The sequence below is a fragment of the Curcuma longa genome, chromosome 1 (genome assembly GCF_044706935.1).
Source record: "Curcuma longa cultivar G26 ecotype Majalengka, Jawa Barat chromosome 1, ITB_CL_G26_1.1, whole genome shotgun sequence".
Taxonomy (NCBI): domain Eukaryota; kingdom Viridiplantae; phylum Streptophyta; class Magnoliopsida; order Zingiberales; family Zingiberaceae; genus Curcuma; species Curcuma longa.
Window position 1 is genome coordinate 11,233,975 of NC_133861.1, and position 20,623 is coordinate 11,254,597.

Genomic DNA, 20,623 nt, shown 5'->3' on the forward strand with positions numbered 1-20,623 from the left:
TTCATACCATATCAACTTTAATCACATGAAATGATATCCACCAATAGTTGTTTGGTCTAGTGGTGAATAAGTTAGATCTGATAATTTTTCCACTAATATATGAGGATTAAAATTAATAAAATAACATTATTGGGAAAATTTTGTTCATATCGTGCATCCTTTCACCCTTAACTTAAAATAATCTCACATCTAATTTAGTATGAGAACACTTCATTGTAAAAAAGTGTAAAATAATTTCCAAAATATCCACAAATAAAATATGCACAAAAAGAAAAGAATACATAAAACTCTTGCTTGAAGAATAATGGCTTAAGTGAATCTAGAATGGACTAAGACAACAATAAAAGAAGATGAGGTAGACATATAAAGACTTTATAATTTATTTTGGGTGCAATGAGGGAGGACACTATAAGAATATATATTCACTTGCTAAGAAAGAGACAAGTAAGGTAAATCCTCAATTTAGTTATTTGAAATATTTTTCTACTAACCGAGCTGTAGTGTTGTGGAAGCAAAGAAGAAGAAGAAGAACCATATCTTTTGTTTCACATGTTGAGAGAGAAGTCGCTATCGTATCAAATGACCAAAGAAGAAGGTAGAGAAGGATAGGAAGGATTTGAAGAAATTTGGAGGCTCAAATCAAGGAGGGGCTCCAAACCTAAAGAGAAGCTATCTCCTAATTTGATTTTCAATTCAAATTTTAAATCCAAGCATAGGAGTAATTTTTATATTCTATTGCCTATGTATAATTTTGGTTTTAAATATCATGATAGAATTAGGATTAGGTTTCATGATAACTTTAGGAAAAATTGACAATAGAACTACTTTACTTAAGGACGACAAAGTAGAGAAAAATCTAGACAAACAACTCAAGAAGAAGGGTAGACATATGCCTAGACATAGGAATATCAAAGGGAGACATGGTAATATTGTAGGATCAGATCACTAGAATTGAAGAACTAAACTTTGAGAGAAAAGCTTGTAAATTTAGAGAAGACCATAGAGAAATTCATAGATGGGTCATGGAACTTAGATGTGATGCTAGAGGCAATAGTCAAATCATAATAGATCGAGTTTAGGATACCAATCATCATCAAGGGCCTAGTTCCATCATATGTAAGAGTGACATATGATTATGGTACGGTGAGCCATCTAGGTTGAGGGATGACAAGAAAGCATTTGGCTCTAAAAGGGTTGCTAGAGATGGTATCTCTAGTGAGAGCACTAGGAACCAATTTGGAACCGATGATCTTTGGATTCCAAGGACCGGATGCTTGATTTATTAGAAGTACTCTAGGTGTGCCAATGCGATTGAGGATGAGTAGGGGATTCAATCCTTAAAAATTAAAACTTGGGGTAAGTTTCATGCATGAGAACATATGAGATATGTTCAAGAAATATGAAATAAATTTGAATTCTATGAAATGTTAAATTAACTAATGCAATGGTGCATTTTAGTTTGGGTTTGACAAATACAATGCACCAGAATCAAAATTAAAATCGTAAAACAAAGTTTATTCAAACTTTTTAGTTAGTTTTGGAGAATAAGTATAACCTGAGAATTAGGATGATTTTGGGTGAAATTTACTTTTCCCATGTAGATATTGGTTAGACAAATTTCTTTAAAAAATTAAAGAATTTTTAAAGGTTTGTGAAATTTTTGATGAATTTTAGAATCTCACTAGTTGAGTATTTTAAGTGTTGAGTCAACTGAATCAATTATTAATCGATTGAAATTGATTTTAGTTGATTGTGGATGTTGTCAAGAGGCAACTAATACTATGTTTAGTTGACTGGACTAAGGATGGAGTTGACTTAAATAGTATCGAAAGACTAAATTAGCACATTCAACCTTGATAATGATCTATAAGGGAATCTAGTATTCATGTTAGATTCTATTAGGGGACTTTGAATGCATGTTGAGGATCATGGAACATGCATGAGACCAATAAATGGGATATTGTTAGTGCAACTTTTGTTGGATATGATTTTGCAAGGCAAAATTAAGGTGCCATCGATCGTTGGAAGTCTGATATGACTTCAAAATCGAAATCTATGTTTCGCGTAGATAAATCTAGACTATTAATTTGCTCAAAACCGATTATGGGTGAATGAGAAATTAATTGGCTAAAGTTGTGTTCAAAATAACGTTAAGGAAAAGATGGGGTTTTAGTCCTACATCGCTAACCGGCGCAAGCTAAAGTTTCCTTATATGTGTTACTGTGTTAATGGAGTTAACACAAAAAGCACAGGTGCTCTCTACCCATGGGCGAGCAGGTGCTCGCACCTGTGAGCCCGCCACCCGCCACGTGCGCACGTACGCATGTGCGCAATGGGCGCTTTGTAGGCGCACTTTGATTGGGCGAACGGATGGCAACCGTTGATCAAAGAGGTGTGATGGATGATGCGATCGAATGGATCGCGAAGAGGATCTGACCGCTGTGATGAGACCTGATCTGAAGCGTCAGATCAAATGAATCAAGAGATTCAGATCCGACGGCTGATGACAAGAGGCGAGATCTGAAGGGCACATCTCTTCAGATCTGATGGATGAGATCAAAGGGGCTAAATGAAGGGTTACAACCCTCCAGATCTGACGGTCCAGATTGATCTCGTCCAAGGGTCACATCCACTCACTCAACCTCTTCACTTAGTATAAATAGAACCCTCCAGATGATGGAAAACTCATCCATTTCATCGATTCTTCTCTTCCTTGTGCATTCATCTCATCTAGTGCATTCGGAGTCCAAAAAGCCTACGAGAGAGTTCGTCGGTCTCGGAATTTGGACCGGAGCCAACAGTCGTAAACGATATTCGTGCAATCTGATATGGCAACCAACGACGTTCCGACGGCCGTTCCGACCGCCATTCCGACAACCATTCCGCACGGAGAGAAGCCGGAGAAATTCAACGGAGCCGACTTCAAAAGATGGCAGCAAAAGATGTTGTTCTACTTGACGACGCTAAACCTCGTACGGTTTTTGCGTGAAGACCCGCCAGCCGCTACGGAAGGTAGCAAGGCTGCTTGCGATGCGTGGTTTCATGGAGATTTCCTATGCCGAAACTATATTCTCAACGCATTGGACAACACGTTGTATAACGTGTATTGTTCATTGGAGACGGCAAAATCTCTGTGGGAATCACTTGAGAAGAAATACAAGACCGAAAATGCCGGATTGAAGAAATTCATCGTCGGCCGGTTTCTGGATTTCAAGATGGTGGATTCTAAGAGCGTGGCATCCCAAGTCCAGGATATGCAATTAATACTGCATGATCTGGACGCCGAAGGCATGAAGCTGAACGAGTCATTCGCAGTAGCCGCGGTAATCGAGAAACTCCCTCCGTCATGGAAGGATTTCAAAAATTACCTCAAGCACAAGCAAAAGGAGATGGGACTGGAAGACCTGATCCTGAGGCTACGAATAGAGGAGGATAATCGAAAGTTATCCGACTCTAGAGGAACAAAGCGGACTGTCGACGAGATGTCCAACCTGATTGAGCCGAACGCCAAGAAGCCGAAGCAGTTCAAGAAGAAGGCTCAAGTCAAGAAGTTCAAGGGCTCGTGCTACAACTGTGGAAAGTCAGGACACATGTCCAAGGACTGCAGACGCCCGAAGAAGCCAACCAAGGGGCCAAAGGATGCTGCGAACCACGTCGCAACCTCTCTTGAGGACCTGGATCTCACTGCGGTCGTGTTTGAATCCAATACAGTGGAGGATAACCCGAAGCAGTGGTGGATCGATACTGGAGCAACTCGTCATATCTGTTCAGATAGGGCGATGTTCTCCAAGTATACTCCAATAAGTGGAAGAAAGCTCTATATGGGCAATTCCACGACATCTCCGATTGTTGGACTCGGGAAAGTTGTTCTGAAGATGACGTCTGGGAAGGAGCTAACACTCATTGATGTGCTCCATGTTCCCGACATCAGGAAGAACCTAGTTTCTGGATCGGCACTTGTTAAGGCCGGGTTTAGACTAGTGTTCCAGTCCAACAACTTTGTCCTTACGAAGAATGGTGTCTTCGTAGGAAAGGGGTACTTAGAACAAAGTCTATTCAAAATGGTTGTAATGACTGTACTCCGAAATTTTGATGGTAATAAAATAAAAGCTTCCAGCTATGTTGTTGAGTGTTTCAATTTGTGGCATGATCGACTCGGACATGTGCATAATAATACGCTGAAACGTCTCGTCAAACTAAATTTATTACCGAACGTCAATGTTGACGAAACACACAAATGTGAAGTGTGTGTGGAAGCTAAAATGACGAAACTACCTTTTCATTCGGTGGAAAGGTCAACGACTCCTCTAGAGTTAATACATAGTGATCTATGTGACTTGAAATTCGTGCAAACTAGAGGAGGTAAAAAGTATTTCATTACTTTTATCGATGACTGCACGAGGTTCTGTTATGTCTTTCTTTTAAGAAGTAAAGACGAAGCCTTAGAGGCGTTCAGAACCTATAAAACAGAAGTTGAAAATCAACTTGACAAACGAATTAAAATAATTCGTAGCGATAGAGGTGGAGAATATGGTGCACCGTTTGATGAATTTTGTTCAGAATCTGGCATTATCCATCAAACAACGGCGCCTTACTCACCTCAATCGAATGGTGTTGCCGAACGTAAAAATCGGACACTAAAGGAGATGATGAATGCCTTGTTGATAAATTCAGGCTTACCTCAGAACTTGTGGGGGGAAGCTATATTATCGGCAAATCACATTCTCAACAAAATCCCTCACAAGAAAAGTGATAAAACTCCATACGAACTATGGAAAGGCCGCGAGCCATCGTACAAATACCTGAAAGTGTGGGGGTGCTTGGCAAAGGTCGAAGTACCTAAACCAAAGCAAGTAAAGATCGGACCTAAAACGTTCGATGCGGTATTTGTCGGATATGCCCATAATAGTAGTGCATATCGTTTCCTAGTTCACAAATCAGACATTCCTGATATTCATGTGGGAACAACCATAGAATCTCGGAATGCGATATTCTTTGAAAACGTATTCCCAAATAAGAAGGGAAACGTTGAAAGTGATAACAACGGAAGTTCAAACGGAAATGACGTTACCGAACTTAGTTGTTATAAAAGGACTATTGACGATCAAAGCGAAGAGCCACGTCGTAGCAAACGGGCTAGAGTTGAGAAATCGTTCGGGCCAGATTTCATGACTTTTATGTCAGAGATGGACCCAAGAACATTAAGTGAAGCTCTCTCTAGTCCCGATGCTCCAATGTGGAAAGAAGCTGTCAATAGTGAAATCGAGTCCATCATGAATAATCATACTTGGGAATTAGTAGACCTTCCTTCTGGTAATAAACCATTAGGTTGTAAGTGGATACTAAAACGCAAGTATAAAGCTGATGGATCGATTGACAAGTATAAGGCCAGACTTGTAGCCAAGGGGTACAAGCAAGAGGAAGGCCTTGATTACTTCGATACCTACTCACCGGTGACAAGGATTACGTCCATACGAGTGCTAATAGCCATTGCAGCACTGTATGACCTTGAAATACATCAAATGGATGTTAAGACTGCGTTCTTAAATGGTGAGTTGGAAGAAGAAATTTATATGGAGCAACCCGAGGGGTTCGTGGCTCCAGGAAATGAGAAAAAGGTGTGTCGACTTGTTAAGTCGTTGTACGGACTTAAGCAAGCGCCTAAACAATGGCACGAAAAATTTGACAAAGTAATGCTGTCAAACGAATTCAGAATAAATGAATGTGACAAATGCATTTATGTCAAAAACACACCTGAAGGATATGTAATCGTGTGTCTATACGTAGACGACATGCTAATAATGGGTAGTAATCATGATGTAATCATGACTACAAAGAAAATGTTGACCAAGAATTTCGATATGAAAGATATGGGTCAAGCAGATGTTATATTGGGAATTAAAATTCTCAGGACATCTGATGGGATAGTTTTGACACAATCCCATTATGTAGAGTCAGTATTGAAAAGGTTCAATGCGTACGATCTCTCTACAGTGAAAACACCTATGGATCTAAGTCAACACTTAGCGAAAAACCATGGTGAACCCATATCGCAGTTGGAATATTCTCGGATAATAGGCAGTTTGATGTATCTCACAAACTGCACACGTCCGGATATTGCCTGTGCGGTCAACAAGCTAAGTCGTTTTACGAGTAATCCAAACGACACCCATTGGAAAGCATTAATGCGAGTTCTTAGATATTTGAAATATACTATGAACTATGGATTACATTATGGAAAATATCCCGCTGTGTTAGAGGGATATTGTGATGCTAATTGGATATCAGATACAAAAGACTCCAAATCCACTAGTGGATATGTATTCACGATCGGTGGGGGAGCGGTATCTTGGAAATCCACTAAGCAGACGTGCATTGCTCGGTCAACTATGGAATCCGAGTTTATAGCACTAGACAAAGCAGCTGAGGAAGCTGAATGGCTGCGGAATTTCTTGGAAGATATTCCGAGCTGGACGAAACCTGTGCCTGCCGTACTTATCCACTGTGATAGTCAATCGGCGATTGGAAGGGCACAGAGTAGTATGTATAATGGTAAGTCACGACATATACGTCGTAGACATAATACCATTAGGCAGTTGATCTCGAATGGAGTGATTGCAATCGACTATGTTAAGTCCAAAGATAATTTGGCAGATCCTCTTACGAAGGGATTGAGTCGAGATCAAGTATACTGCTCATCAAGAGGAATGAGATTAAAAATCTACAACTGAAAACGACTGTAGCGGTAACCCAACCTTGTTGACTGGAGATCCCAAGATCTTGGTTCAATGGGACAACGAAGTTACAGAAGTTGTGTTACAGCACATGAGATATTTTATCTCTATCCCAATCCTAGGATGAATTGGTGCTGTCCTACCACATGTAGTGAGGTTAAGCTTATGCTTTTAATGACTTCTATACCTTATAAGGTGGAGTATGGTAGGATACTCTTGATAGAAGTGTCACCTATGTGAGTGTGAAGACAGGCCGCTTCAATGAAACACTCATGAATCCAAGATGGTGTCCATGGCCGAAACGGAACCAACCATGAGAACCTAAAGTAGGTGAGATAGGTCTCTGTGTGGGTGTTATTGTCTTAGTATACACCAACAGCTGAGCAGTTCAAGACATCACGTTCACTGCGCAGCCTAGTATACTCGATAGCATTTCACTACGGAAGGTTCAAAGCCACAAGCTACCTCTCCTGATGCAGTGACTTATCGATTGGACTCTTGTAAAGTGTCAGCATGCATACATACATTGCATTAATTTCCATTCATGTGGGAGATTATTGGATATGATTTTGCAAGGCAAAATTAAGGTGCCATCGATCGTTGGAAGTCTGATATGACTTCAAAATCGAAATCTATGTTTCGCATAGATAAATCTAGACTATTAATTTGCTCAAAACCGATTATGGGTGAATGAGAAATTAATTGGCTAAAGTTGTGTCCAAAATAACGTTAAAGAAAAGATGGAGTTTTAGTCCCACATCGCTAACCGGCGCAAGCTAAAGTTTCCTTATATGTGTTACTGTGTTAATGGAGTTAACACAAAAAGCACAGGTGCTCTCTACCCATGGGCGAGCAGGTGCTCGAACCTGTGAGCCCGCCACCCGCCACGTGCGCACGTACGCACATGCGCAATGGGCGCTTTGTAGGCGCACTTTGCACGTACGCGTCGTCGCGAGGAGCATTGAGGAGCTTAAATTTGTGCTCCAGAGGACATTGCGGTGCTTGCGTGGCACTCGGGTGACGTGTCAGGATCGTATCTGACGTGGCAGTGCCTATGTGGCATCCACGAGGGCAAATAGAGTTGACTGGACTGTTGATTGGGCGAACGGATGGCAATCGTTGATCAAAGATCAAGGGGGCTAGATGAAGGGTTACAACCCTCCAGATCTGACGGTCCAGATTGATCTCGTCCAAGGGTCACATCCACTCACTCAACCTCTTCACTTAGTATAAATAGAACCCTCCAGATGATGGAAAACTCATCCATTTCATCGATTCTCTCCTCTCTCTTGAGCATTCATCTCATCTTGTGAGTTCAAGAGTCCAAGAAGTCTACGAGAAGGTTCGCTGGTCTCGGAATTTGGAGTGCTACTATTCCGAGGCGATCGTCGTTGTATCTTGGGAACGAATTGCTGCTATCCGTTAGCACCGTAGCGGAGCAATATCGTTTACGGAGATATTGTCGAACACTAGCCTCGACGATACATATCAGTTTGCGTACTCCCGAAGCTACCGGAGCCAACAACTTTTTGATATATGATAAGGGGATAGAAGGCATAAGGTTTAAGTTAGATTTCACTTGATAATAATTTTAAAAATCCTAGCTCTAGAAGGTTCTTCGGTGAAGCAGGAACCTAAGTTTAGGTCCTATCTACATGATTTGCATTCTAGTGCATTAATTAATTTTTTATCTTAAATGGATTGTCAAACATAAAAAAAAAATTATTGATGAGTGGTCATGTTCAACTTTTAAATTTTGATGTTTGGGCAAAGAATTTGAATTAGACATTGTGTGTTTGAGTGTGTAAGAACTTACATGATACACATGAAATTTGTAGAGCTTGTGATTTGACAAGGTCAAGTATATGATGACAACATCAGGACACATCCAAGACGACTCACTTAGTGACTTGGAGGTTTAAAGAAATCAGAGGGAAGGTTGCATGAGGTAATCGAGGGACTATAGGATAAAAGTACTAAGTTGGTGTTGGAGTTGCTATAGAGCATAACTTAGCATGACCAAGTTGGCAGTTTGGTGGCTCAAGGCCTTTAGAGATTAGAGACAAATAGATTGGAGCATTCAAGGGATCGTAGGGTGGGAAGTATTGAGGGCAGCCTTTATAATAATTGATGAAGGCCCTGTAGGTAAAGTATAAAGGATGACATATGTAATGAGTCAAGGATTTAGTGCATCCAAGGGATCAGTAACTTAACAAGAGATGATCAAGGGACAAAGTCAAACTACTAAGGTTAGACTCCAATAGTGAGATATGAGAGTTGAGTGCCTTATGCATATGAGGTGAGGATAGAATTTAAATTAGGCATGAGACTTGATTATTAAGATGATTTGAGTTAGATTCCAATCCACTAGAACTGAGTCCAATCGATTAGGTACTGAGTTGACTAAGTAGTTGACTCAAGGTGATCAGCCAATGAATAAAATATTATTAATCATGCTTGAGTCAAATAGGCAATTGACTAACAATGAAATCTAGTCACTGATGTTACAGATGGATAGTTAAAAAGAGTTATTGATAGGATAAGATTGCAATGCAATGATCAAATAATTAACTTAATAGTTACAATACTCTAATCGACTCAAGTAGCAATTGACAAACTCGGGCAAACACAATCAAAGGAAACAATCGATTAATGATGGCTAGAAGTTGACTGATCTATGACAGATCAATTTATAGAAAGTGAAGAATGAAGAGGTGTTGAAGGCTAAAAGGGGAGTTTGGTAGAGATTTGAAGGTTAGCAAAATAGAATAGGTCAAAATCTATTAGAAACTCTTGTATTTCCTTAGTTTGTCCTCTTGTAATTTTTATGAACCTCAATTTTATAAAAAGTTTCTCCACCTCTAGTAGTTGACTAGAAGGAGAAAGATAAAGACTTTTCGTGAGTGATTCGTCGAGGAATCATATACCATTGAGTAGGAGTTTTGAGGCCTACAAAACCACATAAACAAAGGTGTTGGAAATTGTATGACTTTGTTTATCTAGTAACAAGGGTAGATTAGAATTTTTAATTGTAGACATAATTACTATTTACCCTCTTCTCTCTAATATGACCATCTAAGCACTCATGGTCTTAACATCTTGGACTGATCACCAATAGCATCCAAGGAAATCCATCTCCCCATGAAAAAGATTGTCAAATAGGAAAATCTCATCTTAGACAACCTTTATTTCTTTTAGCATAACAACATCACTTATGCTTAGTTACAAAGTTTGTTATATCTTATCTCTTGGTAAACCTATTAGTCCCTTAACATTCCAAGATGAGAATTTGAGGTGTGTCGACATGGATATATACTTTGTACCTCAAAACAACAAAAGGAGCTAGATGGATTAGCTATTATAAGCCAACTTCATAATAATAACTTCTATGGTGATCACATTTCCTGAACTAGAAAACCACAAGTAGCACAAGTTGATGTAGATCCACCGTATCATCCAATTTCACCATATGGCCTTTGGAAGGATTGATAGTCTAACTAAGCTAAGGGGCCTAACTAAGCATCATTGGAGGACGATATTGACTATGAGGAATTGACACCCTTAGAGGATGAGGCAACAAAGAATAGTTGCCACCTATAGCAAATAGCTTTATTCATAATCGGACGACCACCTCAAGTGAGTTAGCTCTTCTTGACCTACCACACACCTAAACTCTTTCCGTGGTTCACCTTCAAGTGACATCAATGACTTTAGAAAAAGGGTCATATGAAGAAGACCTTCCGAGTGGGGTGAAATTAATTATAAGGGTTCCATAGTAGGTCAAGATACTTAAAAGTCCTATAAGATTTCTTAATACTCTTTTCTCCCACATAAGCCTAAAAAGATAAGGGTACTTAGCCAACTAGTTAAGGCATGTCTAAGCTATATAAAATAGAGCCAAAATCTATATCCAAACAACATTTTAGTCCACCTTATAATTTTGGCTTGAATTTAGTTTAGTTTATATTTTAATATTTTTTAATTTCATAAAAGATAAGGGGAGAGAAGGCATAAGGTTTAAGTTAGATTTCACATGATAATATTTTTAAAAATCCTAGCTCTAGAAGGTTCTTAGGTGAAGTGGGAGCCTAAGTTTAGGTCATATCTACATGATTTGCATTTTAGTGCATTAATTAATTTTCTTAACTTAAATTGATTGTCAAACATGAAAAAAGATTATTGATGCAATTTTACCCTGAGTGGTCAGGTTCAACTTTTGAATTTTGATGCTTGGACAAAGAGTTTGAATTAGACATTGTGTGTTTGAGTGTGTAAGAACGTACATGATACACATGAAATTTATAGAGCTTGTGACTTGACAAGGTCAAGTGTATGATGACAACATCATGACACATCCAAGGCGACTCACTTAGTGACTTGGAGGTTTAAAGAAATCAGAGAGAAGGTTGCATGAGGTAATCGAGGGATCATAGGACAAAAGCACTGAGTTGGTGTTAGAGTTGTTATAGAGCATAACTTAGCATGACCATGTTGGCAGCTTGGTGGCTCAAGGCCTTTAGAGATTAGAGACAAATAGATTGGAGCATTCAAAGGATCGTAGGGTGAGAAGCATTGAGGGCAGCCTTTATAATAATTGATGAAGGCCCTGTAGGTAAAGTATAAAGGATGATATATGTAATGAGTCAAGAATTTAGTGCATCCAAGGGATTAGTAACTTAACAAGAGATGATCATGGGACAAAGTCAAACTACTAAGGTTAGACTCCAATAGTGAGGTATGAGAGTTGAGTGCCTTATGCATATGAGGTGAGGATAGAATTCAACTTAGGCATGAGACTTGATTATTAAGATGATTTGAGTTAGATTCCAATCCACTAGAACTGAGTCCAATCGATTAGGTACTGAGTCGACTAAGTAGTTGACTCAAGGTAATCAACCAACGAATAAAATATTATTAATCATGCTTGAGTCAAATAGACAATTGACTAACAATGGAATCTAGTCATTGATGTTACAGATGGATAGTCAAAAAGAGTTATTGATAAGATAAGATTGCAATGCAATGATCAAATAATTAACTTAATAGTTACAATACTCTAATCGACTCAAGTAGCAATTGACAAACTCGGGCAAACACAATCAAAGGAAACAATCGATTAATGATGGCTAGAAGTTGACTGATCTATGACAAATCAATTTATAGAAAGTGAAGAATTAAGAGGTGTTGAAGGCTAAAAGGGGAGTTTGGTAGAGATTTGACGGTTGGCAAAATAGAATAGGTCAAAATCTATTAGAAACTTCTTGTATTTCCTTAGTTTTTCCTCTTGTAATTTTTATGAACCTCAATTTTATAAAAAGTTTCTCCACCTCTAGTAGTAGACTAGAACGAGAAAGATAAAGACTTTTCATGAGTGATTTGTCGAGGAATCATATACCATTGAATAGGAGTTTTGAGGCCTACAAAACCACATAAACAAAGGTGTTGGAAATTCTATGACTTTGCTTATCTAGTAACAAGGGTAGATTAGAATTTTTAATTGTAGACATAATCACTATTCACCCCCTTCTCTCTAATATGACCATCTAAGCACTCATGGTCTTAACATCTTGGACTGACCAATAGCATCCAAGGAAATCCATCTCCCCATGAAAAAGATTGTCAAATAGGAAAATCTCATCTTAGACAACCTTTATTTCTTTTAGCATAACAACATCACACTTATGCTTAGTTACAAAGTTTGTTACATCTTATCTCTTGGTAAACCTATTAGTCCCTTAACATTCCAAGATGAGAATTTGAGGTGTGTCGACATGGATATATACTTTGTACCTCAAAACAACAAAAGGAGCTAGATGGATTAGCTATTATAAGCCAACTTCATAATAATAACTTCCATGGTGATCACATTTCCTAAACTAGAAAACCACAAGTAGCACAAGTTGATGTAGATCCACCATATCATCCAATTTCACCACATGACCTTTGGAAGGATTGATAGTCTAACTAAGCTATGGGACCTAACTAAGCATCATCGGAGGACGATATTGACTATGAGGAATTGACACCCTTAGAGGAATAGTTGCCTCCTATAGCAAATAGCTTTATTCATAATCGGACGACTACCTCAAGTGAGTTAGCTCTTCTTGACCTACCACACACCTAAACTCTTTCCGCGGTTCACCTTCAAGTGACATCAATGACTTTAGAAAAAGGGTCATATGAAGAAGACCTTACAAGTGGGGTGAAATTAATTATAAGAGTTCCATAGTAGGTCAAGATAACTAAAAGTCATATAAAATAGAGCCAAATCTATATCCAAACTAGAATATTTTAGTCCACCTTATAATGTTGGCTTGAATTTAGTTTAGTTTATATTTTAATATATTTTTTAATTTCATAAAAGATAAGAGAAAAAAATTTTCAACTTAACTAGGGATGATAATGGGTCAAGTTTGGGTTAGATCTATATCCTCCATCCCTATTCTCATTTATTATATCCGCCCCCATCTCCATTTTTATCTCCATCGGATATTCAACTTTCATCCCTATTTTTATACCAATTGGAGGATCAGATATTTATCTTCATCCTCATTTATTATATCCATCTCCATTCTCATTCTTATTGGGTATCACTATAACCAAAAACAGTCATAGACATCGGTGGAAAACCGATGTCTATGAGAAAATCGACTGATGTCTATGAAGGCGTTGTAAAAGGTCTGACATTTTAGACATCGGTTTGTAACCGATGTAATACAACTCAACGACATCGGTTTGTAACCGATGTAAAACCGATGTAATATCACTCAACGACATCGGTTTTGCAACGGTGTAAAACCGATATAATATATGTTTAACATCAATTTTAACAACAGTTTTCGACCGATGTAATATCACAACGACATCGATTTTGCAACGGTGTAAAACCGATGTAAGATATGTTTAACATCAATTTTAACAACGGTTTTCGACCGATGTAATATCACTTAACGACAACGCTTCCAAACCGATGTCATTGAATTTAAAACTGTTGTAATAACACTTATTTTTTTATGTGTTTGTCAATTATGATCAAGCAAGAATACAAAATTATCATAATATTATAAATTCACCAAACAAATCACAAATAGAAAAGCACCAATATATTTAATCACCTCAATATTTACAAATAACCAAAAGTAACTAACACAAATATTCTTCTTGCAACATATCACACATTCCCTCAGCGTTTTCATCCTCAGAAGGATCACCTTCAGCCCCATCGTCCTCTTCCTGGTCTTCGCCATCTTGTTCATCATCATCCTCTTCGTCCTCATCTGAATCATCATAACTGTGTTTTTTACAGCACTGCAATGGAAACACATAATATTAGGTACATTCTCATTAACTGATAAGGCTAGAAAAATCAGTTCATTAAAAAAGTAATAGAAATAAGAATCTAGTAGGCGTTTCAATGGTTTTTTAAGTCATGGATAACACCACTAGCTTGTTTAAAGAGAATTGGTCTATATCTCGTGCTAATTCTCCATCTCCTGTTGGCATGATCACACACCCTCAAATGGTAAGGAGCCTTGCAGGTTGTGCAATGGGCAAATGCAAAACCTTCCTGAAAAACGATTAGAACATTGAAGATATTAAAATCTCACAAATCGAGAAGAGAAAAAGATGAAATATTAACACCCAATATCCCAATATTACTGAGACTTGTTGATCTTTGGTAGAACATTTTACAAATTCATTGAATGAAAATGAGTTATAATTTAAACAAGCTTAGATCTAGATATCTGTCCAAACCTTGACTTAATTTTTCTACCTTCAACAACTTTAAAGTATAATCTTCACCACTAGAATACACTACTCACTAGCATCTCCTATGAATATTATATTCTCTAAGAGCAGAAAAGATTCCATAATCTTGCTCTGACTTTTTCTTCCAATTTCCAACTAAGACTCTTTCCATAAAGCTAAGACAAGGAACACATTGAAAACCCCAAATGCTAAAGAGGCATAAAATTCAAGTTCACTAACTCTGTTGTATATCATGAGCCAGCTTGGAAATCCAAGAGTGGGCTTACCTTTCAAATGCACATATATCAGAATCATCATGATCTATTATACTACTATGTCATTTCTGATTCCCTGATCCTTAGCACATGACTGCCAACAATCACTTCCTAGCATAGGATGAACAATAATCAGAAATCTCATCCATTCAAATCAATAATGATGCCAACAATCACTTCCTAGCATTCACACAATACATATGTTTTCGGAAATTGTAACCAGTAACCAGACAATCAGCAAAATAGCCAAACGGTACATGATTACAGAGGTAAATCCGGATTCAACAATAAGAGAATGATATGAAGAAGAAATTATCTTTCTCTTAGTATAGGATGAACAATAATCAGGTGGAGAAGTAGCTTAACTATGGTGAAATGATCACTCAAAGCAAAATGCGACAAGATAGTTTAATTTTTGAAGATCCAAACAACCTCAATTTTGGTAGTAATTTCTTCGACTGACTTAACAAAGTAAGTGTGGGAAGATGTTTGGTAGAAGAAATATCAACCATGAAAAGCAATAATGACACCAATCATTTCTAGTATTCACATAGTACATAGTTTCTGGAAATTGTAGCCAGTAACCAGATCAATCCAGAAAAATAACCAAACTATACACGTGACTACGCAGACAAATTCAGATAGAACAATGAGAGAATTTTTCATGCAAAGCTGTGGATATATTTATTGTTTCAGGAAGAAGAACATACCAATGAGGTAGCCATGGCCATCAAATTTTGTCAAGCTTGTCCATCTTTACGACAGGGTTTGCCTTGGAGATCGCCTCCTGGCCAGAGGCCTTGTAGTCGAAGATACAATCGTGCTCATCGGAGTACCTGTGCACAGAACAGAACACCTCCCCGCAGCGGCACATAAACCCCATCAATCCCACCTTCTTATTGCAGTAACCGCAACGATTCTTCGGCGGCGCGGCAGAGCTCTCCAACGCCGCATCCCCGTGCCCGCCCAAGCTCGCAGATCCAGCGTCGATCGCGTCAGCTACGATCGGCTTCTCTTCGAGCAGTTTTGGATCAACGGCCAGCGGGTTGCGAGCGTCTCCATCGACGCCTTGGATTTAGTCAAGTAGTAGTCCTTGTAGCATTTGGAGCAGAGGTTGTTCGTCGCGGGGCTTCCGAAGAAGCCGCAGTTGTTGGCGCACAGGATCGGGATGTTGGGGGGCTCGAACTCCGACTTCTCTGCCACCTCCCTTTTCTGCCGTTCCTGCTCCATGCCGGAAGAAGAAGAACCCTAACTGCGATGCGCCGCCTCTCGAGGCCCCCGATCGATGGGAATCGAGGACAATCGGCGATGTCGAGGAGGATCTATTGAGAAGCTGACCATGGCGTTCTAATCAGTTGCTGACCATTGCAGGCCCATTAACTCTTCCGGCCCGTTAAGGATGTACATGTAAAGGTTCATTATTCGTTCAAAATATCTCATTGGTGTAAAATGTTTTTCAAAAATTAGATAGATAAAATATTTTTTTAAGGGTAGAAATAAAAAAATAGAATGTTGTTTATTTTTGTTACCGTAATATTTATTTATATTTATATAAAGAGAATTTTTATTCATTTATTAATTTATAAATGAATAGTTAAATATCATAGAAAGTCAAAAAAAACAAAACGAGTTTAAAGGGAGAGAGGGAATGAAAAAAAATAAAAATATACAACAGTTTTAAAACCGTTGTTGTAGCTTCCAAAACCGTTGTTGTCGTCCCACATAGACAACGGTTTTCAAACCGTTGTCGTAGTCTTCAAAAACCGTTGTTATAGTCCCAAAATAGCGGACATAGACAACGGTTTTAAAACCGTTGTTGTTTCCTCCAAAAACCGTTGTCGTAGTCTCCAATCAACGGTTTTAAATTGTTATTATAGCTTTCAAAACCGTTGTTGAAAGCGCAAATAGACATCGATTTTAAATTGTTGTTATAGCTTCCAAAACCGTTGTTGAAACTGTAAATAGACAACGGTTTTCAAACTGTTATCGTAGTCTTCAAAAATCGTTGTTGTAGGCGGACATAGACAACAGTTTTAAAACCGTTGTTGTATCCTCCAAAAACTGTTGTCGTAGTCTCCAATCAACCTCTCAGAGACAACGAAAATATACAACGATTTTAAATTGTTGTTATAGCTTCCAAAACCGTTGTTGAAAGCGCAAATAGACATCGGTTTTAAAATGTTGTTATAGCTTCCAAAACCGTTGTTGAAAGCACAAATAGACAACGGTTTTCAAACCGTTGTCGTAGTCTTCAAAAACCGTTGTTGAAAGCGCACATAGACATCGGTTTTAAAACCGTTGTTGTAGCCTCCAAAAATCGTTGTCGTAGGCTCCAACCGATGTCTCAAAGACATCGGTTTTTGTTAAAACCGTTGTTAAAAAGTAAAAGACATCGGTTTTGACATAAAACCGATGTCTTTTGAGTGTTGTTAAAGACCGATTTTCTTGTAGTGTATTCAACTTTCATTCCCATCCTCATACCCAAAGGAGGAGCGGATATCCATCCTCAATCTCACACCTATATCAGAGAATCAAATATCCTTTATACTGATAAAAACTTTCTTCATTTCATCCAACTGTCAATTTGTTTCTCATCCGATAACCAACTTTAAGTATCAATCAATACCACTATACTATAGTATTGTAGTATGAAAATCAACATCACAGTGGTGCTGATCTTCAAATATCAACATCACTTATATATATTATTTAATCGGCGCCCCCATGAACGTAGCCAAATTGATACTCGGATGATAGATTTGTAATAATGGAGCAAAGTTTGAATCCCCACTAGTGCATGCCCTTGAGAAATTAGTTCCTTCCGTGTAGGAGACCGTTAGGTACCATGATTTATCTCCCTTCCACAAGGCCTTGGGGCAAGCATCGAAGGGGCATATGCAGTGAGCATTATCATCTTTTACAATAACAATTTTATTTAATTGAGTATTCTAATCAGATATGGATAGGATTTTATCAGACCCGCCTTCATATCCGAATTTGAAAAATTTTATATCTGATTATTGAATATTTAATTTGGTCTAAAAAATCTCTTCGTATTCTTTTCCATTCGGGTCAGGTATCGGAAACCAAATAGAGATCTTTAATTAGGTGATTAAATTAATTGAACTAGTTGATAGGATCCAATTGGGTTAGTTAAAGAATATTTAAATTTAAGTAGACGATTAGGATATGAAGTCGATTAAGTGGCCAAGAACGTCTAGCCATTTAAAATTAAATATCTTTTTTTAGTTATCTCGACAGAATAAAATCATAAAAAAATTTGTGCTAGTACAATCAATGCAAGATAAATTATAGTTTCGAAGATTAGATTCCATTATTTCACATATAATTTAATATTTAATGTATTCTAGAATCACAAGCAAAGGAAAATAAAATATTAATAAAAAATACACGTGTTTTTGTCCTTATTAATGAATATTCTCGTGCTCTTTTATTATTGTTATCATTTATTGTTGTTTGTTTTCAATCTTGGCCATATCATTTAATTTAATAGGTAAGGAAAATCTCTTTTAAACTCTGAGAATTGATTTGATAGTTTCCGGAATATAATTAAGTTAGTTACTATAGAATAAATTTATTGAAGTGGATAAGGGTTGAATTAATCTTGACAAAGTTGAAGTAATGTTCTTCCTTCGTCATGATTAATTATAATTTTTTAATTTATCTCTTCGTATATATCATGAAATTGATCGTGTAAGACCGTTGATTGGATGATGAATTCCACTTTGCTTGCTGAAGAGAATTGAATTGATAATTGATTTCGACGAAGAAACTTATAATTTTGGGCAGGAAAGTATAGGAAATTCAAGTAAAATTAATATTAATTCTCTGCCAATCATTGCAAGAACAGCAACAAATTAATTAATTAATTATAACAGTATAATATTTCCAGACAAGAACACATCTGTAAATCTTTACTGCCAGCTCGAAGACGTGATTGCTCGCCAATTATAGCAAGCAATCCATGAAACTTAACCACGAGGGGCGCATCTTCGATTCCTTCTCGGCTTGCTTCGAGCAAGAAGCCGCCGCCGCCGCCGCCGCCCCGGAGCCGGAGGAGGAGTTCGATTCCGCGGTTTCCGGAACAGGAGGAGCTGGCTTGAGACACAGGAAGAAGTTTCTCGATCCCAAATTGATGAGCTTTTCTTCCGGATTCAGACCTGATAATCGATTAGATCGAATGAGAATTTTAATTTGATCGATCGGCGAAGTGCTGGTTTATAATTTTTCTTACATTCGAGGCTGAACTGGGAGTAATGGAGCTCGAAGGCCGACGGGTCGGAGGCTGGCAGCGGCGGCCGCCTGCCCTCCCTGTCGTAGCGCCCCAGCGCGGCGGCCGCCAGGTCGCCGACGCTCCAGTCCGTGGACGCCACTACCTGCACGGGGCCCAGGCTCCGCTGCACCGCCACGTTCACCAGCACCTTCGCCGGCACCCTCGGCGGCGACGGCGACGGCGACGACGTAGCCGCGCCGCGGGTTAGCAGCTCGGGCTGCGTCTTCGGCCGCCTCATCTGGCGGTGCTCAGTGGGCGGCGGCGCCGCCGCCGCGCCGGAACCGTGGTGGAACGAGGCCGCGCGAAGACGAGCGCGCGTCGGCCCTTCCTGGCCGCCGCGCGGGTTCTTGGGCTGCGAGGAGTAGGACGAAGTGGCGGCGGCGGACGACGGCGGAGCCTGAGTCGGAGTCATCGGCCGGCCGCCTCAATTATAATTAATTAAAGTACGTGAGTTTTTCGCTAAGAAATGATCGAAGAGCAGAGAAGAGAAGAGAAGAGGTGAGAAGGAAGAAGCTGCTTCCATTGAATTTAATGGAGAAGAAGATACGGAAGAAGTCGAGTCGAGTAGTCGTATCTGGGGGAAGCTTCATCTCGACTCACCTCCCAAAGCTTTGGGTTGAAGTAAATCCTCCATTTTTTCTATCGATTATCTCTTCGATTTTTTTTTTCTGCCCAATTAACAAATTAACGGGAAGACGTCGAGGGCTGACCGAACACTGAAGTCTGCACTGACTGATCTGACCGAGGACTGCCCGTGCCCGTCGAGCCTTCCACTAGCTCGATGATCAATCATCAGGCCTCAGTTCGCTGCCAACCCGGAAGCTTCCTTTCTCCGTCTCTGTTACATCACCGTTACACCAATAATTAATGACGCGGTCCATGCTGTCGCGGGCCGGTCCGATCGGGCAGGAGCAGACCTGGGGGAGGAGCTAACGGAGCCGTTGGAATTTGATTGGACGGGCCCGATCGGCGCAATGATTAAAGATGTATGGGACAGAAATACCTGCTTCAAATTATGTAAATCACGTGGCACGATGCCACGACGATAAGGACACGTGAGAGAGATATCTAGAGGATCATCGATCGAATTTCAACATGTGTAAGTGTTATGAGTTAGTACGTTTTGATCAAGAAAATTAAAATTTGATCTAATTAATAGTGACAGTATAGAAGTAGGATTCAATCTCTAACTCGATCTCCTGATCAGTTGTTCAAGACTTTCACTTTAGCTCAATGATTGATCTCCGACTCGATCCGTTAGTCAATCGTTCGAGACCTCCACTTTAATTCAGTTATCGATCTCCGACTTGAGATCTTGATCAACCGCCTGAGCTCTCCACTCTAGCTCAGTGGGCGAGTGGTGGCTTGGTTTCCTAATCAACCAACTCTATGACCCACTCAGCCCCCCATTTGGTGCTTTATTGACTTTGCTCCCGAATGAATCCGTGATCTCTTAGCTAGAGATCAACTCCTCAATCAACTCTGCCTCTTCGAATCCGCGCTTCTGCCTAATTAAACTGCCGTCAGAAAGACATGTGCAATGATATAATATTTGATAATATATCATAATT

General features: G+C 39.1%; 1 protein-coding gene and 1 pseudogene across 1 annotated transcript; both read right to left on the reverse strand.

Annotated features, from left to right (window-relative positions):
- Positions 1-15,393: 15,393 nt before the first annotated feature.
- Positions 15,394-16,062, reverse strand: LOC141844243 (zinc finger A20 and AN1 domain-containing stress-associated protein 6-like; annotated as a pseudogene).
- Positions 16,063-18,573: 2,511 nt separating this feature from the next.
- On the reverse strand, positions 18,574-19,575 carry LOC141844234 (uncharacterized). Its single transcript, XM_074732268.1, has 2 exons — positions 19,014-19,575; positions 18,574-18,939 (listed from the first exon to the last, which is right to left on the reverse strand). The coding sequence occupies exons 1-2, from the start codon at positions 19,462-19,464 to the stop codon at positions 18,728-18,730; spliced, it is 663 nt and encodes a 220-aa protein (XP_074588369.1). The 5' UTR covers positions 19,465-19,575; the 3' UTR covers positions 18,574-18,727.
- Positions 19,576-20,623: the final 1,048 nt, after the last annotated feature.